The 25,088-nt window shown below is 50.0% G+C and overlaps 1 protein-coding gene across 5 annotated transcripts in view; it reads right to left on the reverse strand.

Annotated features, from left to right (window-relative positions):
* Nucleotides 1-25,088, reverse strand: part of RNF123 (ring finger protein 123) — a 49,969-nt gene that overhangs the window by 6,966 nt on the left and 17,915 nt on the right. For all 5 annotated transcript variants that reach the window (XM_064454179.1, XM_064454177.1, XM_064454180.1 and 2 more), the window contains 15 exons: nt 24,331-24,432; nt 23,022-23,128; nt 22,284-22,482; nt 21,528-21,673; nt 21,265-21,348; nt 20,495-20,602; nt 17,518-17,695; nt 16,417-16,491; nt 15,915-16,002; nt 15,565-15,652; nt 15,351-15,435; nt 8,715-8,854; nt 8,327-8,515; nt 6,607-6,682; nt 5,610-5,694 (listed from right to left, as the gene is read on the reverse strand). In XM_064454179.1, coding sequence (XP_064310249.1) covers nt 5,610-5,694; nt 6,607-6,682; nt 8,327-8,515; nt 8,715-8,854; nt 15,351-15,435; nt 15,565-15,652; nt 15,915-16,002; nt 16,417-16,491; nt 17,518-17,695; nt 20,495-20,602; nt 21,265-21,348; nt 21,528-21,673; nt 22,284-22,482; nt 23,022-23,128; nt 24,331-24,432 — 1,750 coding nt within the window. The remainder of the gene's footprint in view (nt 1-5,609; nt 5,695-6,606; nt 6,683-8,326; nt 8,516-8,714; nt 8,855-15,350; nt 15,436-15,564; nt 15,653-15,914; nt 16,003-16,416; nt 16,492-17,517; nt 17,696-20,494; nt 20,603-21,264; nt 21,349-21,527; nt 21,674-22,283; nt 22,483-23,021; nt 23,129-24,330; nt 24,433-25,088) is intronic.

The following is a 25,088-nucleotide window of genomic DNA, read 5'->3' on the forward strand; positions in this document are numbered from 1 at the left end:
AATGCTGACTCCTGCCTCCCCTGGCACTTCATATCTCAGCCTGCGCAACGCGGGCATGTAAATGCCAGTCCTGCCACCAGGGTTGGACACACGATGCACATGGTTGGATCTGGATCCTTTCCTTATGATACTCACGGTTCTCCAAAAAGCTTGAAGGAGCAAAGCCTGGTGCTGGCCAGCATGGTGCTTGCTCCTGCCACCCAGCATGTGCCTGATAGCCCCGAGGGGATGGAGATCCCAGCTTGTAAAACTGTAAGATCAGTAAGGTCAGACTCCTTTTTTAACTATGAAGCCTAGGTCTGAGCTAGTCATTCCCCTGTGCCCTGGCTCACACTCACCCTGATACACTACATACTGCAAGACTCATGCACCACTCATTTTCTGAGTTTTTAGGGCAAGGTAGCAAGGACTCCTTGAGACTGAGTGGTCCATGAAATGTCTACTCCTGCACCTCCTTCCACCACAGCTTGCTCATCAATACATGTTGAAGGAGTGTTAGTGTTTAAGTGATCAGTAATCACAGTGTTCTACAGGACTGCGGAGAACAACCATGTCCAGTGGGGACCAGTCATGTTACCAGCAGGGCTTGAGCATGCAGGCGGGTGGGAGCAGGCTGAGTTTAGTAACCAGCAGAACTGGAGTCTCTTGTGACTTTTCCAGTGGAGGTGATCCTAAAACCATCCAGCAATTGAACAGAGTCTGCTCAGCCTGCCTCCCCCACCTGGCCTTGTGTCTCCTCACCTTCCTGCTCACCAACATGTTACTTCTACCCAGGGAACCTCTCCACCTCCTCCCAGTCCATCCCTCTGCAGCCATCTGTACTGTGCAAAGAAGAGTGCAGAGATCCAGCCAGAATTGCCCCAACATCACACCAGCCCAGTGCCACTCTTCCTGGTAGGTCCTGCTGGCTTGTGCTCAGCATCCCACTGGCACAGCATGGTTGCTTCTTGCCCAGGATCCCCATCCTGTGCTCTGTGGGCTGGTAGCACCATGTTCCTGGTGACCACAGTGCTCTTCCCTCTGTCCTCTGTCCTTTTGAGCAGAAGTCCCTCAGAGATGCACCATGAAAGTTTCTTAGGTCTCTTCTATATAGTTGTGCCAAAGACAATCTCGTTGGCTCTGTGCATGTGTTCTAACCTTCCAGACTCACACTGAGGGCATCAGTGGCAGGCAGAGCTGGGGAATGTGCTGCCTGGCCTTACTCCCCTTGCCTCTCAGTGGATGGTGTCCACAGGGCATGGGGAATCCCAAGCAGCAGAGCCAAGCCCCAGGACAACAAAGCTCATCTCCACTCTGGGATGGTCACTCGCTTTCCACAAAGCCTTTTCCAATCTATATACCCAGACCCAATTACAACGTGCCCTCGCACGCAGGGGACCAACAGCCTCACCGTTGGGCCTTGCTGCTTCTCCTGCTGCTTGCTCTCGCCAGGATCCTTACACAAGCTCTGGCCAATGCTGCTCCATTAGCTCACTCCAAAGGAGGCTTAATAGAAAACCTGCTCAATTATTTAGCGGACAAATGGGGGGGATGATACTGGCTGAAGGCAGCCAGGGTCTCTGGCACGGACCCAATGATTCAGCCCAACTCCTGGCTCAGCCTGCCAGGTCCTGCCCTCCATCTCCTCCCTGCAAAACAAAGGCTCAGTCATCAGAGCCTGGCAAACAGGCAGCACACAGGCATCCCTGCCTCCTCGGACCTGCCAGGCACTGAGACTTCCCCCAACAAAGGTGCTGCCCAACTGCTGTCAGACCTGAGGAATGGGAGGGGGCAACAAGTTAGGAGGCCTGAGCAGTCCCAAAACAACATTGCAGAGGCCAAAATAGTTTTAAAACAAGGAGCTGTCGCCTGTTGGTGAGACAGCCTGTCCCCCAGCACCAGGCTGCCATGCTCTCACCTACTGATGAGGTTTAGGTCTCTCCCAGCAAGCCCTTGAGGACAGGTAGCTGCTCTGCTGGGAAACACAGGTCCTGTTGTGGGAACTAGAAGAGCCTCTGCTGAGGGACCCCAGATCAAGCTAGCAGCCTCCCCATCTGTGCCCTGCACTAATGCTCCTCTGCCCGTTTGTAAGGGTTGTTACATCCTGCGAGGGAGACGAGCCACTCTGGTTATCAGTGTAAGGTTTTCCTTTCCACCCTCCAGCCCCAGCAAGCATTTGGGAGTTGCAGTAAATGACCCATGGAGGCTTTACAAAGATCAGGAAGCCCAGATGAGGTGGGCACTGAAACTTTGGTTCACCACAAGCAGCACCAGCTGTCCTGCTGGACCTGATGAGGAAATATATTTTTTCTCTTACAGAAGCACAGCCAGCTTCATCCAGGGACTAAGGCATATGATGTATCAACCGTCTCATCACATCCCAGCCTGGGCAATGTTCCCTTTCCTTGTGCTTAACGGTTCTGTTTGGTGCCAGTAGGCCATAGCAAGAGGATTTGATGCCTGGCTGAGTGTCCTGTGCTGGGCAAGGAGCAGCCAAGGCATCTGACTGCATCCTGATAATGTGGCTGGATGAGTCAGGAGGACGCTGGCTCTCCTTACTCCCACCCTTCCCTGCTGGAATGTTTTGGCCCCCTAAATGGGAACTCACTCCTCCAACCCCAGACGAACCTGTCTGTCTGTCCTCTCTGTCCCAGGGAAAAGCTTGCAGTACCTTCCAATCAAGTGCCTGGCACAGCGTTGGCTCACTGGGTTAGAGCAACCAGAGAAACCACAGCCAACCAAGGAAGTCACCCAGGGTCCTGTCCCTCGTCCTTATCTTCTGGGGCAGAACCTTCTTGCAGGGAAGCAGTCAGGGCAACAGCTAGTGTCCCAGGCAATTCCCACACAGAATTTCCTCCATGCAAATGTCGGTTGGATAATCTCTCTCTGTTAATGATTTCTGGCAATCTGGGAGTTGCCAAATGGGACTTGGAAGAGAGCTCTACCTGCTTCCAGCACTGCCCAGGCAGAGTGCTTCCAAGGAAAGAAAAAAGCCTGTCTTGTTATCCTGCTTGCTACACCAAGAGGAATAGAAAAAGAAAAAAGGAAAAAGGAAAAGTGTATTCTCTTCAGCTCATATAAAACGAGTCTGCTCTGGAGAGCTTGGTTACATATGGGATCCTTTAAATCTCTTCAGTTACCTCCTGCAGCAACACAAACTATGGCAATCATCTCCCATGGGAGTGTACAGACCCAAGGAATGTTTGAATTCTTCTTTTCCATTCCATGGACCATCCTCTTACTCATGCACTTGGAGATGGTTGCTTCCCATTGCCCTGCTCTAGGCCAGCCACTGTTGACCTGTACCATCTCCCTCGTTTTTGGGCAGCTGTGTGAAGGAGATTCCTATGGGGCTCTGCTCACCCCAGCTGCACCTCCCGGTCCTACAGCATCCTGCGGTGATGGTGACAAGAGACTTGCACACAGGATCAAACTATGACTGAACCCTCGAGGAATGAAAAAGCAGCAGAAAAGCCCCACGTTTCTTCTCATAGCTGCTGGTTTTCTCCATCCCATTCCTGTTTTTGAACGTGCCTGCATGGAGTAGAACCACCCCATAAGCTGGGTACAATACTCACACTCTGGTCCTCAACTCAGAGTGCTGCAAAGATGGTGGGTGGCTCAGTTTTCCCTTCAATGTGGGGTATTCCACCTGCGGTGATGCTGATCTCTACCATCAGGCTGCCCACCCCCTCTGCTTGCCTAGTGGTAGAGGGTCTCCAAGCCACTCAGCCTTGGTACTCCTGTCTTGACTGACCACAATGACTCCCCTGCAATGTTTGCCTGCATTATATAGATCAGTGACACATCAAACCTCAGGTTTATTGCAGGGCTTTGCAAAATCACATAGAAGCATTTTGTTTTATTGACATTTTCCGCTAGGCTTCCTCCTGTTTCACCTTGTAATCCTCCTGCTCAGCTACGTCCACCGTAAGGACATGATGCTTTGCCTACATCATTCCCGTTTTGTATTTGTTTCTGCTTTCCAGTACCCAAGAAAGTGACTGCAAAGCCCATGATGATCAGAGACTTGCCACTTCCTAACCACACACCACAGGATACATCACCTCTGGCTTGCAACTGTGCAGCCCGCTGCTGCCCAAAGTGTGGAGGATGCTGTTGGCAGACAGAGGACAGTGCTGCTGGGTGATGTACAGACCCTTTGACACTGGCTGCCCAGGTTTCCCTAACCTGAAGCATAACTAGCTTTTCAGGTAAAGAAGAGACAGTCTGGAAGCTTTTTGTTTCCCTAGGACTCCCTGCAGCCTGGGAAGGATGTGATTTTCATGAGACTACCATCTTCACAGCACTCTTCAGAATTTGCTGAACTGAGGGCCAGAGAAAGACCTTTATCTGTTCCCTTCTTTGATTCTACAAGCAACCTGGTCTGGGACAGATGTTCAAGGGACAGGGAGCCAAGGAGGACTTCTCATCCTGCCTGGCATGCAGGGAACTGCTTTATCACCTCCCCCCTTCCCTCCAGGAAGAAGTGTCTAGTTGTGGCGTCAAATTAATGATGTTTGCCCTTTCCACAGAGCAGGATTCTGGGGCCGAGCAAAATCCACCCCATTCACAGTCCAGAAAGACAACTGATCAATGACCTTGTGCTAAGCTCTTGGCACTGTCACTCTGTGAGACTGGTACAGCAGCCACAGGAGGCAGGATATAATTAGATATATTTGTGTACGTCTTTGAGTCCTTGAGAAGCTGAAAGACTGGCTGCAGGGCTGAGCTACTTGGCCAGATGGGGCTCCACCCTCTGCTAAACCGGAGACTATCATGTTCTCCAAATGCGAAAACAAGCAGGATTTGCAGTGCAGACAGAAAAGCCCCATGTCCTACAGCATCCTACAGGGCACTGTGGCCAGGCAAGAAACCTACAAATGATCCTGGGAGAGAGAGCAAAGGCAGGGCTGCAGAGGATATCAGCATGAGTGTATTTTCAGGACTTGATAAAAGCAGGCACAGGCACACATAAACCACTAGGTGGGCTGTGGCTTTGACCAGCCATATCATTCCCCCAGTGCTGTCTCTCTGAATAGCTGGCTACCGTAATGATGAGAAGATTTCCTTCATCTGAAAATTGGCACCACATAAGTGCCTGGACAGAACTTGTCTCACCCTTGTGCCACAGGTCTGGGTAGACAAGGAGCTCTGCACATATTTTGATGCCTCCCCAAGATGTGTCCAGAGTGAAGGAGCTTTAATGAACTTCCTTGTGTTCATTGCTGTGTGTCACAGCACTTGCCCTGCATCACCGCATCAGCACAACTCTTTTACATGCAGCGCTTACAACCTCTGACAGCAGCTATCCTACTGCATGGAGCACTAGATGCCGTCCCGGGCAGGAAGGTGCACATGTGCTGTCGGTACAGCACCTCATAGCTACCTCTCATGAGGGCTTTCCTGCACCACAGGAAGGAATTTTGCACCCAGCAGTAGCGCTGGGATGCAGGTACCGCAGCGGCATTCAGCTCTTTGACCTGCTCCATGCACACCTGCCTCACCTCACTTTGGTCCCCATGCACCCACATCACTCCTGCAACACCTCCCATAGCACTGACTACTGCAGCACCCAAAGCAATGCCACATGCAGCAACTCTGTGCTTCGGAAGGCAAAAGCCACTCACCCCTGAACATCAGTGTCCACAAGCAGCTGGACCAGTATCCCTGTCACAGCCACAAGGATTGGGTAATGGTCCACGCTCTCCAGCCCTATAGAAGCAAAAAAAGAAAGACAGAACTGCTGCCATCGCATGACAGGCAGAGCAGGGCTGCACCGCTACCTCCAGATTTGGTGGCAGAGCAGTCCAGGAGGTGTAGGGACCATGACTTGGGCTCTCCAGTGGGGCCACGGGTTTCGTTGAGGACAGAGGAATCTTCCCCACTAATGCGAACCCCAGACTCAGGCACTGCCCTCATGGTGCAGCACCCCTGCCTCTTCCAAGCCTAAAGAGGTGGTGGTCTATGCTCTCCTAAGCAGGCAGGAAAATCCAGCGGCTCTGGGAAATACAGGATGCCCATAACACAGCACCTGGAGCCAGCCTCCGGTAACAGGTACATTTGAGCTGCCCACAGTCACCTCCACTAGGAAGAGGGTTGATATTGGTGAGAACAGCTTCCACAGCAATTCAGTGCACCCTTTACTCGATGCAGAGCACAGCAACCAAGTCTGCTACATAAACTGCAATCTGTCTAGGGCTTTGAGCCTTTCGGACAGCTCCCACCTAACCTGTGTCACATCAGTGTCTAGCAAGGCAACCCCCCCCGCTCAAGCAGAGCATGGCTGCCACTTCCACCACAGACAGCCAGACCCAAGCATCAGCTGCCTCATGAGGACAGAGATCCTGGAGGGAACGGGAGCCGCTGGGCAGACAGACGCTAAGGGCGTAGGAAGAGCAGCAAAGCTCAGGTCTGCCTGGAGGATTTATATGTCTTCTGAAGACAGCAGTCCTGTGGCAGTCCACAGCACCAGACTGGCTTCCCAACCAAGGATGTGGCAGGCCTGAGTTCTGATCCCATTCACCTCTGCACTGACCTTCAGTACAAGCCATCCCCCACTTCCCAAGAGCATGCCTCCAGCATGTTTTCAATGGAGAGGGAGAGAGAGTTAATGTATGGACTCACCTGGCAGACGGAGGTTGACCACTCTGTCAAACAAGTTCCTTTCAGCTGTCACACGGTTCAACACCTGGTTCAAGAGCTGTATAGGGAAAAGCAGAAAAGGTTTGTATTTTCTGAATGGGCCTTCCTGTGAGCAGCATCCAAAGGGCATGTTTTGGGCCAGCATGTCCTTATAGCTTGGTCTTGGTGCCTGGGAGCTGGTGGATGTACAGAGGAGGCTTGCAGCACAGTCCTTGCTTGGCCCTGGTAGAGGGAGGTGACAACACACCACAGTGGTTGTACCAGACCCAAACCTCCAGGGAAGAGTGTGTCTGAGGTAAAGACACCTGAATCTCAGCATCTTCCACCGAAATTTGAATCCCACCTACAGATGCTAAGCTATGTCTGTGGATAAAAGCTCTTTGCAACCAGAAGTTACAGTCCCTAGTACAGCCACAGCCTTTGAAGAGTAAGCTGGCAGCTGCTGCTGGACAAAAGTGGTGTCAGCGGGGTGAAGCACAGTCCAGGTCCTACCCTGCCTGGAGCTGGCAGCAGGAAAAACCTACCAGCCCTGGAGCGTGGGATGAGTGCAGAGAGCAATTTACTTCTCTGCCTGACAGAGCATCACCAGAGGCACTTCTGCCTATGACCAGCACAGAAGGAATCAACTGTAAAGACACTTAATAAGCCACCATTAGCTCTCACACAAACCCCCACTGGGATGAGCAGGGACCACTCCAGGCTTGACACAACTGCTGCAAGCTGTGCACCAGCTCTCAGGTACAACATCCCTCTTCCTGTCACCCTCACGCACGAAAAGCATAACTCTGCACCCCACTGTGGGCATGTTCAGCGGTGGGGCAGTTTCATGCCAGCACCAAGGTGGTCAGACAGATGCTGCAGCACCCTGCTCTGCTGCCTATTCCACAGCTTGCCTAAACCATCTCCTAAGGGCCCCTTACTTTCCTCCTCACACAGGGAAAATCCCAGGATCCCAGACTGAGCACTTCCCTCAGGACTGCTGTACTAGACCCCACTGTGTCTAGCTTTGCCTCATCTGCTTAGAGTCCTGAGCCTCAAATCCTTGGAGCAACACAACCCTTGCGGTATAGGTAAGGTGTATATGACTGTTCTCCACCAGGCTAGCTGTACAAGAACAGCTGCATGCCCTCAGGGCTTTCCAGGGTTGCTCATGCTTTAGAATAGAAACTAATTTACTGGAGCCTAAGGGGTGTTGTGGATTGGAATGGGGCTGTTCCAGTCACCCCAGCAGAGAAGTGGAGACATTTGGTACCATACTCTAGGACTGAGGGACAAAGGACCAAGATGCCTGCCCAAACACTGGGGCATGTTCCATGTGAAGCTAGCTATACTCTCTACAGCTCTTCCTAAGATGTACCACATGTCCTCTCTAGATTTCACAGCACTGCTTGTCACAGGAGTGTTCAGCATTTACTGGGTAGAAGAAACTGGCCATAGCCCCTTTGAAGGAAGATTTGAAGGGGCTGTCAACTTCCCTCCTGGCAGAGGTAAAAAGCAGCTGTGGCCAGCTGCAAAGGAGGGGAACTGTTGACATGTAGCAATTCTAGGGAGCACCACTTGTTCTGCAGCAGCTAGGTTTGCCTGTCTTTAAGCACTACAGTGTTTGCAGCAGGAGATCCCAGTTCATAGCATATCTGGAGTGAGGGCAGAGAGCCCCCTATGCTCCTTCAGAGGACACTTCACATCTCAAAAAAGATGATACCTGGGCAAGCCTCCGAAGCAGCAGTTCTGACGATGGGCGATTCCAGTCGAGAAAGATCTCTGGTGCGAGTGTGACAGTCATTTCCAGCACCCTGAGCAAGCTCACTGACAGGTCAAAGCAGGTGGCGCACACCTTCAGTTGGCGGCTGTCCACAAAATTCCTCTCCAAGCGCTCTGCTGCCTGCTGGATCTGCCAAGAAAGGGAGACAGCTTAACAAGGTGCCCCCTTCCAAAAGGAGGGCTGTGATCCCCAGTCCAGCTCGGCTCCCAAGCATGCCAAGGAATCGCTGCACTCCTCAACGCCAGGAATTGCGTCTTGAACCTTAGTGAGTGCAGGACACAGGCACCCATCAAGTGCCGGACCCTGCAGCCCCAGGTGGCATACTCACCTCCTGAATCATGCCGATGAACTCAGAGAAAGCCCAGTTCAGCTGGTTGAGGACACTGTTGAGGAAGCTGGGGGCCAGGTCGCGGTCGCTACGGAGCAGGTCCGCCATGTGCCGCTGCAGCAAGGTGGAGGGACATGGCTCTGAAACCAGACAGCAATAGCTTCAGTGGCCTGGTCCCAGAGCAGCTGTGGGTGTGGGGCAAGCACTACTACGAGCAGAGATCCTCCAAGCACTTTTTTGCAATGCCAGCCTGAATTAACCAGGGAAGAGCCCTGTGTGCTCATTGCTACCCACACACATGGGAGAGCTGCCCTGCAGCTTAGCATCCCTCCTGCTCGGCTCTGCACAGGCCCATGGTCAGCTCAGCATTAACTGCTCCTCATAGCAGTGGGGCAGATGCCTGGAGCCAGCACGGCCACCCCTGGCCACCCACAAGTACTTTCCTAGCCCTTGGCTACAAGTGGCTCAGGGACTGCCCAAGCCAGGCATCCTTTTTATGTATTTAGTGATCCTCAGTGGATTTCTTGCCCAGTGTCCCCTGAAACTATGTAAGCCTTTAGTGCTGAATGTGTCCTGGAGCAACATTTCACAGCTAAAGTGTGTGTAGCAGAATTCAGATTTGAGCTTGGCTCCTTATTGCCTTATTTGATATTATTTATTCTTTGCAGCCCCCTCCTTCTGGTGCGAGAGACAGAGAGATGCTGCTCTGCAGCCACTTTCTCCAGCTAGCCATGATTTCAGACCTTTATGATAGTCTTTCAAATGGGAGCAGCCCCAGCCTGTGCCATTTCTCATATGGAAACTGTCACATTTTTGTCCCCTTTGCCATCCCTCCTAGAGCCTTGCTGGTTCTCCCAGATTTACTTTGGAGAGGTGGAAACAGAAGTGCACGCAGCATCCAAACCACAAGCGTGTGGCAGATTTGCCCAAAGGCACAATGTGGTTTTGTTTTTATTCTGGTTTCCTCTTCTCATAATTGCCATAGTGTAAGTTGTTCCTTTGACTGGGCATCAAGCTGATATTTTCCAAAAGATTACAATAGGACGACAGTTCAAGGATAACCCTTGTGTAAGAATTACAGTTCAAGATCCTCAGGAACTTGGTGGTCGCAAGGCATAAGCGGAGAAGCCCAGAACTGGAGCCCACCTCATTGTCTTCTGTAAGTGATGGACAATGGGGCACAGCACACCCTTATCAAATTTGCAGATCATGCTAAAGGAGGGGCTTTGTCTGATGTGCTAGAGGCACACTGAGAAACTTGAGGACGGGGACAAAAACCCCTGAACATATTCAACAAGGAGAAGATTCTGCATCTGGGAAAGAATGATCCCTAATATCAGTCCTGGGTGGGAAACAATGGTCTGGGCAACATTAAAGGGGTTTTGTAGGATACCAGCTTGAACAGAGGACAGGTGAGGGCTCTTGCTACAAGTAAGAAGTGGGTGATGGTAGGGGGATGTGCTCAGCAGATCAAAGGGAGGTGTCACCCCTCAGCTTGGCCCTGGGGACATCACACCTGAAATACTGCGGCTCTTTTCTCAGAACAGTGCATAGACAGGTCCCAGGGAGCCCACCCTGCAATCTTGTCTCTAAGGCTTTTGCTTAGCTCGCAAGCCCACTGATTTTTAATCACATTTTCCCTTCATGTTCACACCCTATAACCGGTGATGCTGAATTTCATCTACATTTTCTCTCCCAGCCATTCAGAATTGGAAGGTCCTTTCGTAGGGTTAAGTTTTTTGTGTATTCTTTTCCCCAGCCTCCCTTCAATGTGTAAAAAGTGCCTTTTTTTAAAACAACTGACATATTAGCTCCCTTCCAGCCTTCAAGTACAGAAGTAGTTCTAGGCAAGGATCACTGCTCCTTGCAGATGAGCTCTACAGGTTGTCCTGTTGGTCTGTTGCCAAAGCCTCTTTTACCAACATTTCAAGTCAGGACAGATCTCAAAAATGAATTGCCCAGCCAAAGTCTACCTCATTTGAAGGCAGCTTTGGCTTTTTGAAGGATGCTCTTATGCTTGTAATAACTTACTTTATCCTGATTTTTAGCCAATGACTATTTCCTCATGGTCTTTTTCCAATAAGTGGTGTGAATTTGCTCCAAACCTCCAATACTAGGTTCTTAAATGCTTTCCCTTCTGCTGGCAAAGACTGTGCCAGCCTATAAAAGCATTAAACAGTGGTGCCTCTTGTCAAACTTCTCCACAGTTATGTAGGGTTTTTTTAAGGTTTTAAGCTGACACCTGGAAACAGTGGACTTCCTTGGCTTTTGTTGCTCCCAAGAGAATTCTGAATCTAAAGATGCTGCAATCACTGCTACTCTTTGAAAGCAACATAAGGAACCAGCCCTGGAATACAGCAATGAGTCCCTTGCATGAGTTCTCAGATGAGGTTCTCCATGGGGCAATCATTAGCTGTATCCAGAAACCTAGCCCTAGTCCTGTGTTCATCTTCATTTGCAAGATGTTCACCTTTGCTTAGGCATTTCCACCCTCTTCCTTCTTGTCTCAGTTACAATTGCCCTCCTGGATAACAAGACAGCCCTTACGTGTGCCATTTCAGACAGGGATGTCACTTCACAGGGAATCTGTGGATACTCACCAATTTGGTTACTTTCTTGACCTTGGCAATAGTATGTCATTAGTGTTTCTGAAACTTTTAACTCCCTACTACAAAAGCCACTCAGTCTTGGCTTAGCCTTCATTATGGCAGATAAAGATCAGTGATTGGAACAGAAATTGGTGGTCTTCCAAGGCCAGAAATTATGATCTCAATACATTTAATATGCACAACACAGCGTGGCCTCAACCAGTTATAGATATATCTGATGTTTCCACAACAGAAACTTCCCTGCAAAAATATAAGGCAAAATAGCCAGAGGGAAAAAAATCTAGGTGGGGGGAAATAGTGAATAAAACCACAGAGTTCTTTAAGAGGATTATTAGGCAGCCAGAAAGCCCCAGTGCTACAGCAAGCACTTGGGTTAAAAGGTTTACTGAGACCAGAATGAGGCAAAGACATCAGTAAAAATGTAAGAGGTAAAGTAAACATTATCAAACATAGCCAGCAGTTGATGAAAACAAGGAGAAAAAGGGTAACAGAAGATGACATAAAAGAAACATCCACAACTAATCACGCTACATGCAAGGTTTCTTCAACTATAGGGAAAAAATCTAGCAGAATTATTTAAAAAAAGTACTAATGGGAGAAATTGTAACAGTAGCAGAAGCCCATTAATAGACAGAGTTAAAAATTAATAAAGCAGACAAAGTGGAAGCCTTCAAGAAGTGACTACTAGATAACTGTAAAGAAGCAGGGTCATGTGCTTTCATCACAGGAAGATAATTATGTCCTTTATCGTTTGCCAATGACCCAGGAAGATTTATAACAGGGCTATTTGTGAAACTTCTTGGTCAGTAGCCCAAGGGGGGCTCTGGATGCTGCAGCATTTACAGTAGAGCTGGGAGCACAGAGGAGGAAAGTCCAAAATGGACCAGATTCAGAAGCAAAGCAGTTCCACCCAACACTAATCTAAGTTTTCGAAAGGATTCAGATATAAATGTGACACAGCTGCCTCTCAGTTGCTGTGTCTGTTTCACCAGTGTTTCAACACCTCTGGTGTTTCATCAGTCCAAGAGGTAAGCTGGGCATGCAGTGATCCATGTCACTGGTAAACTGCACCTGTTCAAAGACGTATTTTGAGAGGACCAAAGAGAACATTGCAGGGTGAGGCAGAAGGAAAGCAAGCTGCATTCAGGGCATGAAATATCAATAAGGTTGAGTGCAAGGCATCATGATGCCCCAGCACGTGCCTGGGACTCACACATGCTGCCAGAGCAAAGCGCTGGCAAACAGGCTAATGCACGGTTTGGCTCTGTGACCAGCAGATCAAGGAGGCGTTCTAGCCAGCATGGCACTGGCAACTCTGGGGCTGCTAAAAGCATGGAAAGGGTGAACACCAGGGCTCACAGAAAAGTAAAACCTATTCCTGAATAAGACACAGAGATTGCACTTTCTTTTCACTGGTAAAAAGGACCAAGAAGTGAGTTTACCCTGGTACACAAGCACTTCTGAAGAACAAAATGTTGTAACGCATAGAGTTTAAATCAGCAGAGGAAAGTGGAGCAGCAGCAGTGAAGACAGATGATGAGGTTAGGTACATTCCCATCAGGAAAAAGTGATGGATTTATTTCTAAGGGTGAGGAACCACCATCAGAAGGGCTTGGATGGTTCAACTGCCACCAGCTGATGCTTTTGCTGTTGTCAGATGGAGACAGGATTTCTTCCTGAAAGACCTCTTTAGCTTAGGCAATTTGCTGGACTTGGGAAGGAGATGCAAGTGAATTCTCTGTCCCACATTGCACAACAGCTTAGCTAGATAATCTCATGGTTTCACCAACCTACCCTTCCACTGCTTGATGGATAGCGTGGGCAGAAGGCCTGGGGTAGAGGAGCCCTGTGCTGCAACCTGAAGCCACTCTGCCGCTCAGTAAAAGCAAGACAGGCTGGGCCTGGCACAGGGCCACTGCTGCTGCTCACCGTGTGCATGCCTTAACAGCACCCAGCCTTATCTACAAGCCATGACAAAAGCAAAACAAGTTCCTGCAGCAGCTGCCAACCAGAACTGCCTCTCCCTCTGAAGAGAGCCCCTGTCTGCTCTCAGGAGCCAAACTGGAAGCAAAGCCTTCCTTGCATGAGAGCTGTTTGGTGCCAGCAGGGCTAACAAACAACTCAGGGAGCAGGCTGGAACACACAGAGCCTTTCTGAGCCTTTCCCCATCCCTGGGCTAACCCAGGCAGCTATCTCATTGCTCACCATTGGTGAGCGCCGGCAAAAGGCAGGGTAGGAGACCAGGTGGTCTGTGCTCTGCATGCTTCATGGATATTGCGAGGCAGTACCAGCCCACCTTTGCCACCTGTGCAGAGTCCTCCAAGGAAGCATCCCCAAAGCAGGACAAGGCTGAAGCACCAGAGAATAAGCATTTTCCCAAGCTCCCTTCAGACTGGCCTGCAGAAGCAGACCCAGACAAACAGGGATTTCTCTCAGCTCAGCAGTTTGTCCCATTGCCCCTGTCAATGCTCTAATTGCAACAAGGTGAAGACTGATGGGTGGGAAGGCAGGGGGGTCATCTCCTCCTCCTTCTCCGGGCATCATCTCAAGGGCACCTCTGACTCCCACATCCCTCTTCAATTAAATCAGCATTCATTATTGATTTGGTCATGCCTTAAAATAGAAATCCCAGGAGCAAGTTCCCAGTAGGCAGCCCAGCCCACTCCAGGCTCAGACTGTGTGGAGCCATCGGAGATGGATGGAGAGAGGCCTCGAAAGCTGAGGGACTTTGCTCCAGTGTCAGAACTCCCCGGGACGGGGTGAGCTCAGTCACCACCCCATGGGACTTGTGGCAGCCACTTGGGGGCTTGCTTGTATGGTAGGAGGGTGAGGGCACAGTTACAAGGTCCCTCCTGCATGTGTACCAGGGCTTCCCCAACGTCCTCCAAGGATGAGAGGGCTGCAGCAGGGCTCTGACCCCAGAGCTAACCCTGATAAAAGACATACAAGTCTGCTACAGCCTCAGAGACTGACAGGTGGGCACCGGTCCCCCTGGCATCTCCCACGGATGCAACTAAGAAAAGTGATCACTGTGTGAAGCCCACTGCCTCCCAAGAAGGGTCCCTCTAGAGAGAGGAGGGGAAGGAGAGAACTCTCTAAAGCTACTTCACCAGACAAGAGAAGGTCACAAAACAAACTTACTCTGGAAACTAGCACCAGAGAGATCTCCTGGGCACCCACAGGCAGGAGAGAGAAAGAGACAAGAGTGCTGTTAAAACAGACAGGCAGTTCTCCCCACTAGACAGGGATTAGCACACACCTCCACGTGCCACTGGCCCACATCAATCTGCAGCACCCTCTGTCCTGCATCCCCAGGCAGCTGTCCAGGAGCAAGGTCTGGCACAAAGCCTTGTCCATGGCAGAGGGGGTCAGGAATGTGTCTGGACAGGCCCAGACTCTGCAAGAGTGAAGCTGGGGACGTGCTCTTCAGCTTAAGAAAGGTACCTTTGCCTCCCCATTCTTTCTCAGCCACAACAGAGACAAGAAATCCCTCATTTTGGCGACAGTGCTGAGAACCAAACTGCCATGCCAAAGGCAGGACAGGCTCTGCCAGGCTCCAAGAGAGATGCCTTGTTAAAACACTCCCTGTTTGCAAACTTCTCCAGTGCTCTGCCTCCTTGGGCACCCACTCCCTCTCACAGGGTTCCTACTGCTTGGCATACTTGCCAACTTTTCCCCACAGCAGCTGCTTGATGCAGACATCAGAGAGCCTTCTCCCAGGCTTACATTTGGGATACAGCCCTAGTCGTCTCTCCTCTCCCTTGAAGGGTGAAAGCCCTCCTTGTGGTGAATCTAATCCACCACCCAGCAAGCAAAAGAGTCACCAGCCAGTGCAGAGAGACTGAGGACATCCAGGAAAGGAAATGCTGGCTGCAAAGGTCAGGCTGGATATTTGGCCAGGATCCCCCTACTTCATCAGCCATCTCACCAGCTGGCCTGGCAAACAGTAGGGTCGGCTGCTAGGGAAGAAGCCAGTCCTCCTCACCACCCATCATAATCCCAAGTGTCAATCCCCTGCCCCACTCACTCTGGAGGCTGGGGAGGCTGGCATCCTCAGGCTTGGTTTTCAGCAGGTGTGGGAGCCGTGTGTATCTGTACCCAAAGCCACAGCCCTGGTAAAAGAGATAAGGAAAGATCTTAGAAGTTGGAAAACAGTTCCATTTTGTTGCTAGTGGAAGGTGACATGGTCAGTGTCCAACCAGCTGCAGACAGCGAGAGGGGCAGGGACACAGGATGCTCACCCGCCACAGCCTGACAAGGATCCAGTTGGTCTGTGCCCAAGGTCGCTGCTCATAGGGAGCCAGAAGGTTCTTCATCATGGAGATCCGCCTGCCAGATGAAAGACATTGGTCAGCCACAAAGGGTTTGGAGACAGGGGATTAAATAGGACCCCACAGTAGGACCCATGGAGCTGGGACAAAGCAAAGCCACTGGTATAAGGGTGATAGGATGCTCCTCAAATCAACTCCAGCACCCTGCTGCAGCTCCTGGACCCTCAGCAGTGTTTGGCAGCCTACCTGCTCTCCCATCCAGCCTTGCCACCACCCCAGCCCTGCCCCAGCTCCCCGGGAACAGGTAGGGCAGCACTTACTGCTCTTCTGGGATCCTCTCTACAGCACGCAGCGAATGGGGGTAGCAGACGTAGCTGGCCAATGCCTGCATCAGGGAGTCTCGGATATCTGTGGAGGAATTAGAAGGGGCTAGGCCAGGTACCCAAGGACACACAGTATGCCAGGGAGCACTTGTGCACCAGAAGCAAGGAGGGACCAACCTGTACTTACAGAGGGTCACTGTCCCAGCTGATGGGGAGAGCGTGCCTATGCTCAGGCACTAAGAAGTAACCCCAGATTTGATATGCAAGTAGCTGGGACATAAGTCCTGCTCTCAAAAGCATATCCTAGGTCATGTATCTAACCCTAGAATAAGCAGGACGCACCGACAAGGGCATTGCCCAGCCTCTCTTTGTACATGGAGGCATAAAGCACTCAACAGAGTCAGCAGGCAGATCCCAGCAGAAGTCTGTTGAGACACCAGCAGTGGGACCAGCTAGACTTGCATTATTATCATCCCAAAGCAGAGGAGTGTAGCTTTACCTGTGCCCACAATCCTTGAGTCAGCAAAATGCTTGGCCAGGATGGCAGCGAGACGCATAAGGGTCTCCTCGTAGCCTGCAAAGAGGAGGAAGCAGGGGTCACACCAACGGCCTGATGGGCAGCCCTGTGGTCCCAGCATTCCTGTGGACATGGCACAGGCCACGGGATTAATTTCTGCTACCGCTAACTTTGCAGTTCTGTCTAGTTGTCAAAACAGCTGGGAAAGCACATTAACCGCCAACAGAGCTGCTTGCCTCAGTCTGCAGAGTCTAAAACAGTCACTTGGAGAAAGATAAAGCCATGCAACTGAGTCAGATGACAAGGGAGTCTAGTGCAGAAGAGGCTAAGCAACACAAATAACACCCTAAATCTATGCAGAAAAGCTATGTCCAGCCTGCAGGCCCTGAAGAAATCTGCTATCACTTAATTCTGCTGCTCCCTGAATAGCAGGCACAGCCCCCACTTAATGGATGCAAACACTTCAGCTATATCTTGTTAGTGGGAACAGAAGCTCTTCTTACTTTCATGGACTCTGGAAAGCATGGAACAATTTGCTAAGAGCTCAGTGGGACCACTTAGTCAGGAAAAGCACAGAATGTGCACAGAGGGAATCCACCTAAACACAGACTTTTGGCATGAAGTGGGTGGTCATCTCCATAGGAACGTATCCAAATCCCAGGGACGTTTGAAAGCAGTCCCAATTCCTGCACTCACAGCACATTTTCCCCCACCCAGAGACCAGCAGGCAGTGGCACACATTGCTGGGGCAACCACATTTTCTGGCCCATTCCTGGTGCCTCCCTGGAAACAAAATTCACAGCTGCCAGTGATTTTCACTACAGCCGACACTGCAACAACTTCGGGCAAGGCATGGGTTCCGTGCTTAAGCTCAGCAACAGTCATGGCTCACCAGCAGGTATCTACTCAAAAAGCAGCACTCAGCAGCTGCCCCACAGCATACAGACAACATACTGGTGCAGCACATCACAAACAGGAAAGGACACAGAAGGGATGATGCCCAACTACCACTATTTCACCATAAGAATGTGGCTTGCTTTAGACTTTATCAGGCCAGAACTAGCAAGGGCCCCATCCCTTTACCTGGAAGGTCCTCCATGCTGTTTACAGGGCTGAAGTAGTTCTTGAGTGCGCTGTAGCTGTTCATAGCCACACTGAGGTAGAACTCTGGCATGAAAGCAAAAAGTGAGCCCGTCCTGTCGCCATGCTCGATGGTGCGAATGCACACTCGCAGCAGCCAATATACATCCTGCATCTTCTCCTGGCCAGAAAGAATACAACAATCCCCATTCAGTTTTGTCCAGATTCTCTTTGGAAAAACACAACAGTCAGCACCACACTCAGAACTCAGAAACATCTCCATGTCTAAGATGTTCCTCAGACTACCGTTCTAAGTTCATTAATAAGATCTGTGCCATTCAGTCTTTTTACAGAGCCACAGGAGTGTTAGGTGGAAGGAACAGAGCTCTCTACACCAACTTCAAGCACAACTATCACCAGCATGATGTCAGGTGGCATTATCTCACTGAGCCTTGAAACCCTTCAAGAACTACTCCTTAGTAGGACACATCTGACCACACAGGCCTGATCGCAAAAAAGGTGTGCTAATTTTTATTCCAAATACACTTGCTGAAGGAAGGCAGGCACTAGCAAACACAGCATAAATCTGCTGAAAAGAAAGCTGGTCCTTTGTAGGAATTAAATGGTAAGAGGCTGAAAGCTCATACCAGCTCAGATCTTTGCAATAGGTGGCCACAGCCTTTCGGGTTCTGTGCCAGCCATCCAACCAGATTTACTGTCCTGAGGAACACCCGCCTCTCGCTTCTCTAAGCAAACCTCAGGGGGTCCTAAGTTAAAACCAGGAAATTTAAGGGCATCTAAATAACTTTAAGCTATAAAAATCAGCACCATAAAAAGAGGAAATACTATTTCATATCCTTCAATGCCAAGAAATACCATAAGCAATAGCAATTTGCATAAAAACTGATGGAGGGAGGTTACACTCCTAATTAAAAAAAAATCAAAATCAGAGGTGGAGATAAGAGATTTCATTTGCTTAGTGGCTCTTCTAAAGTATGTTGCTACTGTCTTTAAGGGATACAAATGGGTTTGTTCTGTAAATTAGACTGAACTGGTGTAAGTCAACCAAATTAACCAAAAGAGATCTTTATCTTTACACTGACACACATCTCCGCTCAACTGTTGCTTTTAGGATAAAAAGCAATTGTGCAGACAACATTAAGGTAAAGAAAGCTGCATTTGGTTTTATTAAGACTTGATAACCTCAAAAAGTCATCTCAGGTATTGCCAAGCTAGAAGAAAGCCTACACCAAGAGGATACAAAGAAAGATATGATTATCCACAGTGTGATGGATCAATAGAGTGGTATAATAAAATAAGCTGAAATAGTCTTCCCACACGGATGTTTTGAAGATAGGATTATCTACTTTAAAACTAAGAGTAATTTTAAGCCGTAGCACTCCCTTTCGTCTAACTTTGAATGTCTCAGCTCAGAATAAACTAGTAACTAACTCCCCTGAGGCTGAAGCAGCCTTTCCCATGCTCTGACACCTCAGCACAGAGCAGGACATCACCTCTAGAAAGAACCAGTCTCTTTCTCTCCATCAGCATCAGCAGTGCCTGCAACACTCATACAGATGTGTCTCTGCATTGCACACAAGTCCCAGGGATGCAGGAGACCACTAGGTGGATGTCTCCATTGGGGAACTGCAGGCACCTGTGACAGCTGTGAGACAGAGCCCTGAAGGTACAGGCAGTATGGACAAGCTCTTCTGTGCAGCCACACTCCTCTCCAGAGCAAGCTCACTCGGCTCTGAAGGCACATTTCACAGCTAGAGCCAGCTAGTGACCTGCTCTCCCTGCTGGCCAAGCAGAACAAGGTAGGAGCACAAGCGGGGAAGGCTGTAACCTTCACTCTCAGATGCTGCTGATTCATCCAGAAAGGTGACACTGCACTCCTGACAGGAGGCGGGTACCTGCATTTAATACAACAATAGATCATCTAGAGACAGGAATAGTGTTTCTGCATGGGCCATCACAGAGATCCCTGCAATGCACACTGCTAATGGCCCATAGCCTTTCAAGAGTAGTCCGGGAAGAAAGGTTTATCTTCTGCCAAGCATGGGCTATGCTAATGCAGCTGGAGAGCTTCTGGAACACAGCATTGTGTTTGCAGTACTGCTCTGGGAGCGAAGGAGGGGACAAGCAAAGAGTGCATGAGGCAGGATCAGCCACTGCAGCTCTGCCAGATGTATTCATAGGAACCACCACTCTTCCTCTCTCTATTTACATCCTGAGACACATGCAGAGACCCTGCTTCCACTGCATGTTCAGGGAAACATGTCTTCTTCCCCAGCACAAAAAACCTACAAACACTGATGTGGCACAGCAATGTGCAAGGGATAACAGGAAATCTGCAGAGTGTAAAAGCACAAACTGCTCATGAGAAAACAGACCAAAGACTTTATCCTGGAAAATGGTGAATGTAGGGAAGAAAGGACCACCTGTGCAAACAGTCACTGTGTTACTAAATTCAGAATGCACTCTCTCTATGTGGGAACCAAGTGAAGAAGGGGAGAACACCTGAACAAAAAACCCTAGGCTTGGATCCTGCAGATTTCAGGAAAAGCAGCACTAGTGAGACCCCCCCTGTGACACACAGCACAGCTCAGAGAAATGGTTCACAGTAGCCTCTATCCTTTAGACATGCCCTGAGAACTTGATATCCTTTTGACCTGTACCCTTCTCTCCACGCTGCAGAGGCCTGATGCCCCAAAGGAAAGCCTACAGGACTACGCACAGCTCAAAACAGACTGGGCTATGTCCTAACAAACACTATGGGACCAAGCCTGGGACAGGATGGGGTCCAGGCCGAGGAAGGAGTCTCTGATGCACAAGAAGGGAAAAACAAGCCCCACAGAGCATCAGCATTGCTCCAACACCATGGAAAATGACACTCGTGATGTGAGCTGAGCAGCACAGATAAAGAGGCACACTTGCCCGGTCTCCTCCGAGCTGCTCACATTATGCTCCTGCCCACCTTTGAATAAATGGTGACATTTATCCAGGCGAGGCGTCGGCTTAGGTGATTGAGCTTCTCGGAGAAGACCTTTTGGCTCTTCAGCAGTTCCTCGTGGATGTCTCTCCTCTGGAAAGAGTGCAGAGATATGAAGGCAGATGTCATTCCCACTTATAGCATCCTCTTTCAGAGAGGGATGAACAATGCAAAAGCAAATACCACTTTGGGGCTAGCTAGGGAGCACTGGCAGGAGGGAAAGGGGTCAGTAGCCTTTCTACGGAGAGAGTGGGAAACAATGCTATAAAGAACACTTATTGGTCTCAGCTGCTGTCCACAAAGCCTGAAGCAGAAGGTGGTCCAGTGTGGGCAGCAGCTTAAGGTCAACTGCTGTCAGGGTTACTTTTTTAATGCATCATCAGATACACTTAGTCTCCAGCAGCTGTAATAGGACAGGTGTGTCCCAAGCCCAGCACTGGAAGGCCCCCACCCCAGGACACTGGCTCCAAGGTGTCTGCAGCACATGGAGGTTTACAAGCTGCTACAGCTTGTCTGGGAGAAGCCAAAGCCGTTGCTTCAGTCCAAGCAAGTTGCTTCAGACTCTCTGTTCCTTGAGGCAGTGGTACAGCGGGTTGGCACAGTACGAAATGCAGCTGCCAGCTCCAGGCATGGGTTTCTACCCTATCCAAGACACTGGCCGCTCCAAGGCTGGAAATCACCCACTGTGCTTCATCCTTTTTGACAGATATAGAGGCTCTTCCAGAGAAGAAAGCTGTGAGTCCAGAAACACTTACCCTTTTTGGGCAGCGACTGATTTTTTCCTCTGTGTCTTTCAGCGCCATGGCATATTCATTCACATCATCTGACACACCAACCATCTGAAAAACATGCAGATTCCAGCAATAGAGTATTTTTTTACCTAGACACATAAGCATGCAACCAGATCCACCCCCAAGGGGTTAGGAGGAAGAAGAGTCACTAGATAAGCAGAAAACAGAGTCAGTGTAGAAGCATGGAGGTTGGGGAAATGGATTCCTGCATAGCACGTGCTGTTTACCTTCCCAAGCTGCTGGTGGACACTGAGGTTGTACATCATCACTATCCCATCCAGGACTTCCAGAAGAGAGTTCTCTGTGATGGGCTGGTCTGGCTCTTCTGGGGGTCTGCCTAGTAGGAGACCCTCATTTCCATGGCTGCCTTCAACTGCAACCCAAGACAGGAGAGAAGTTCTCAGCAAAGCATTTTGGCACCTCAGCTTCTGCCTGCACCTCTCTGAAGCCAAGGTTCAGAGGCCTGCTCTGCCTCTGTAACACAGTGCTCCTTCCCAGCCCATGTGATTCACTAGATACACTAATACACCATTGCCATCTCACTGCCTGCACCAGGCTGACCTGCCAGATCTCTTAAAACAGACCCAGGCCATGCAAGTCCCACTTCCTTGAGCCCTGTACATGCTTCAGAGGCCTGCCTGGCCTGCCCCAACAGCAACAGTGCTGCTACTGCACACATCCTCCTCCAGCTGGTCTGTGTTCAGAGCAAGTGTGGCTACAGCTGCCTTTGAACTACCTCCCTGCAAAGTCTCACTGCACTTGCAAGAACCAAGGCAGCATCTTTTTACAAGCAGAGAGTGACAGCATCACCAGTGTCATGTTCAGGATGGCAAAGTGCTTAACTGTGGACTTGTGGGTGTCAGCATGTCCTGAGAATGGAAAGGAGCAATAGATTGCTTTCCTCTTGAGAGTACTGGGAGCTGGAAGACATCATTTTCCCAGGGACCATCTGGGCCACACTAGCACGCAGCAGAAATACTTACTGTCCTCTTCTGTCCGCTGCTCCACACTTAGTGTACGCACTTTAATCTTCTCCAGGGTGCCAAGAGGCCGACGTGGGTTCATCAGGCTGACGGCTGCCGTGCTGAGGAAGCGGTTGGCACGTCCCAGAGTGGGGGAGCTGAGCCAGCCAGGTCTAGCAAGAGCTCCACCAATGGCTAAGGAGGCAGAGGGACGCTGAGACTAAAAAGAAATTAAAGGAGAAAGAGTTCTAGCTGTCTGGCTGCTCCCTGTTTCCTCCCTTGTCCTTGCAAGGGTGTTGGTATAGATGGACAGTGGCCACTGGAAAGTGAGCAGATACCCTTCCTATCACAGCTGGACCAGCAGTGCCAGGTTAGCAAATGGATATTCCTTCCACTAAGGGCCCATGCCAGGTACAAGCAGCAGGTCTGCACAGCAATAAGCTGCTCTGTCTGTAGTTGCCTTGCACCCTTTCAAATGCAAGCACCAAGAGCTACTATGGAGGGGAGGGGGCATATTCAGATCAGCGGGTAGTGAGAGAGCAGAGCAAAGAAAATTTTGCTGCTCAAACTTGGTGCACCAAGCACCTTGCTGATCTTCACTGACCCTCATGCAAGCACAGCCGTTTATCTGACTGCCCATGGCCTGGTTACACTCCTGGCCCAGACAATGCCTTCCTCTAAAGCAAAGCTTTTCTAGCCAGGGATGCTTGCTGCCCTGGCACCAGGGCCCCCACAGATGAATAACAGTACATGGCTCACCTGTGCTGCTGATGTTGCCGATTCCTCATCTTCATCAAGATCGTCCATAGTCACTGCCTGCAGCTCCGCAGGGTCGATCAGGACATTAGCTTTTGCAGCCAGGTCATCTGCACAGAGCACACCAAAGCAGCTGTGAATGCAAGAGTTGCCCTTTGCTTCCCATGAGGCAACCCTAGGCTCATCCTCTTTACTGCTTCCCAGCAGTAGAGAAGCAGCCAGAGAGGTTTGGATGCTGCATCAGAACAAGCTCACCTTCCCCCTCGCTTCCTTACATGGAATTGGTCTGCCATTGCTAACACAGCAGAGGTCAAGCAGTGACAGGTGCTGCTCACCCAGGACCCATTTCTGTTCCTGGTCCTACCAGCAACAAATAGAATAACTGAGGAACAAGGAGACAACCACCAGGGCCAAACTGGACTAGTGTAGGGAAGGATACTCAGGGCCTGCAGCCACTTTTTAAGCATCCATCTCTTCAGTGCTGTCCCAATATATGTCCTCAAGTCACTAGGACTGAGACTCAGACCAGAAACCATTCTCAGCCGAGACAAAGGCTGCACTGACAGCTATACTGTGCAAAGCCTGGACAATGTGTCCTCTAGTCCACAGCCCTGTCTTTAAGGCTGGCCAGGAAGACCTTAGTAAGAGACCTGAGGAGATTACATGGTTCCCAGGTTAAGTAATCTAATTTTGAACAGCCCGGGATCAACTTGAGCAGGGAAAATGGTCCTAATCTTGCAAACACACTGGGGAAGGAGAAGAAAGATCTGAGCTAAAGGCAAGTGCCACATTAGCCAGAAACCAGAGACAAACCAAGTCCAACTGAACATTTCTAACCCCTCCAAAGGGGAGGCTTTGAAAGTCTATTGCCAGAGTAGCGTGCTGCATACAAACACACAGCTGCAGTACATACACAGGGCTGCTATTGCTTGCCAGTAGTACAGCAAGTAAATCCTGGACATCCTTCACACCCAGCAAAGCAAGGCTGACGGTTAGTGCTTTGACAACTCCCAGCCCTTGGCTGTGGTGCAGCAAGAGCACCGCACCAGAGGGTATTCCCAGACTAACTCTCCCCTTCCCTCCACAGCCACAGGCCCCATTCAAAGATATAAACAGTAAACTGTTAACTTAAAGGACTCTCCACGCAAAAGAGATAGTGTCTTCTTCAGTGTAACTTTCATCTCATTAAAATTCAAGTCTCCTCTCCTTAAATTTAATCACAATTCATTACCCACAGCTCCCTCCCTGGGATGTCTCTTGGGTGAACTCCAGCCAGGACCTGGATGCAGGTACTGGAAATGAGAGTCCTTACCTTTCAGAGTCTTCTTAAGATGAGACAGGAGACCTCCAAGTCGCTGAAGGTCAAAATAATCCACCTTCCCATTGTAGAAGAGTTGAGGAGGGACATAGGCCTCTGAAGCAGAGAAGATTTGTTTTTTCCATAAGTCCGATGCATAGGACCAACACAGACATGTAAGCCTTCCTAAGACAGGGCCCAGCCTGGACTAACATTTAGTGACAATTTTTGTTTTTATAAAACCATAAGCCATTAAGGCAGAGGTGATTTCCACAATGAAGCAAGCGTTAGATCCACACAGGAACAGGAGCAACCAATGGCCATCGACAACAAGCCTCCCAGCACTTCCTCCCTCCGAGCCACAGTCACTGGTGAAAACTGGATCATCAGAAACTCAGCAGCTCTCTACCTGGCTACTCCAGCTCTGTCACTTAATCCCACAAGGATCGTAAGGCACTTACTGACTCTAGAGAAAGAGCCAGCCTAAAGAAAAGGGAGTGCCAAGCAGATTGTCACAAGACAGGCAAGGCAGGTTTTGAGGGTGGGAAAGCAACTGGCAGTGACCTAGTTTCCGCTTAATCCCACAGTCTGAGAACCACAAAAAACAGACAAATATCTTCCCATAAACCTTGACTATGGGATCACTGGGCTGCCCTCCTACAGACTCATAATCACTATTGGACTCTGCTCCAGAGCATACAGGGTAAACTAGCAAACAGTACAGGTACCCCTTTGCAAGTCTCAGGTCTGGATGTTAACTGGAATAGATCTGC

This window comes from Phalacrocorax carbo, chromosome 6 (genome assembly GCF_963921805.1).
Source record: "Phalacrocorax carbo chromosome 6, bPhaCar2.1, whole genome shotgun sequence".
Taxonomy (NCBI): domain Eukaryota; kingdom Metazoa; phylum Chordata; class Aves; order Suliformes; family Phalacrocoracidae; genus Phalacrocorax; species Phalacrocorax carbo.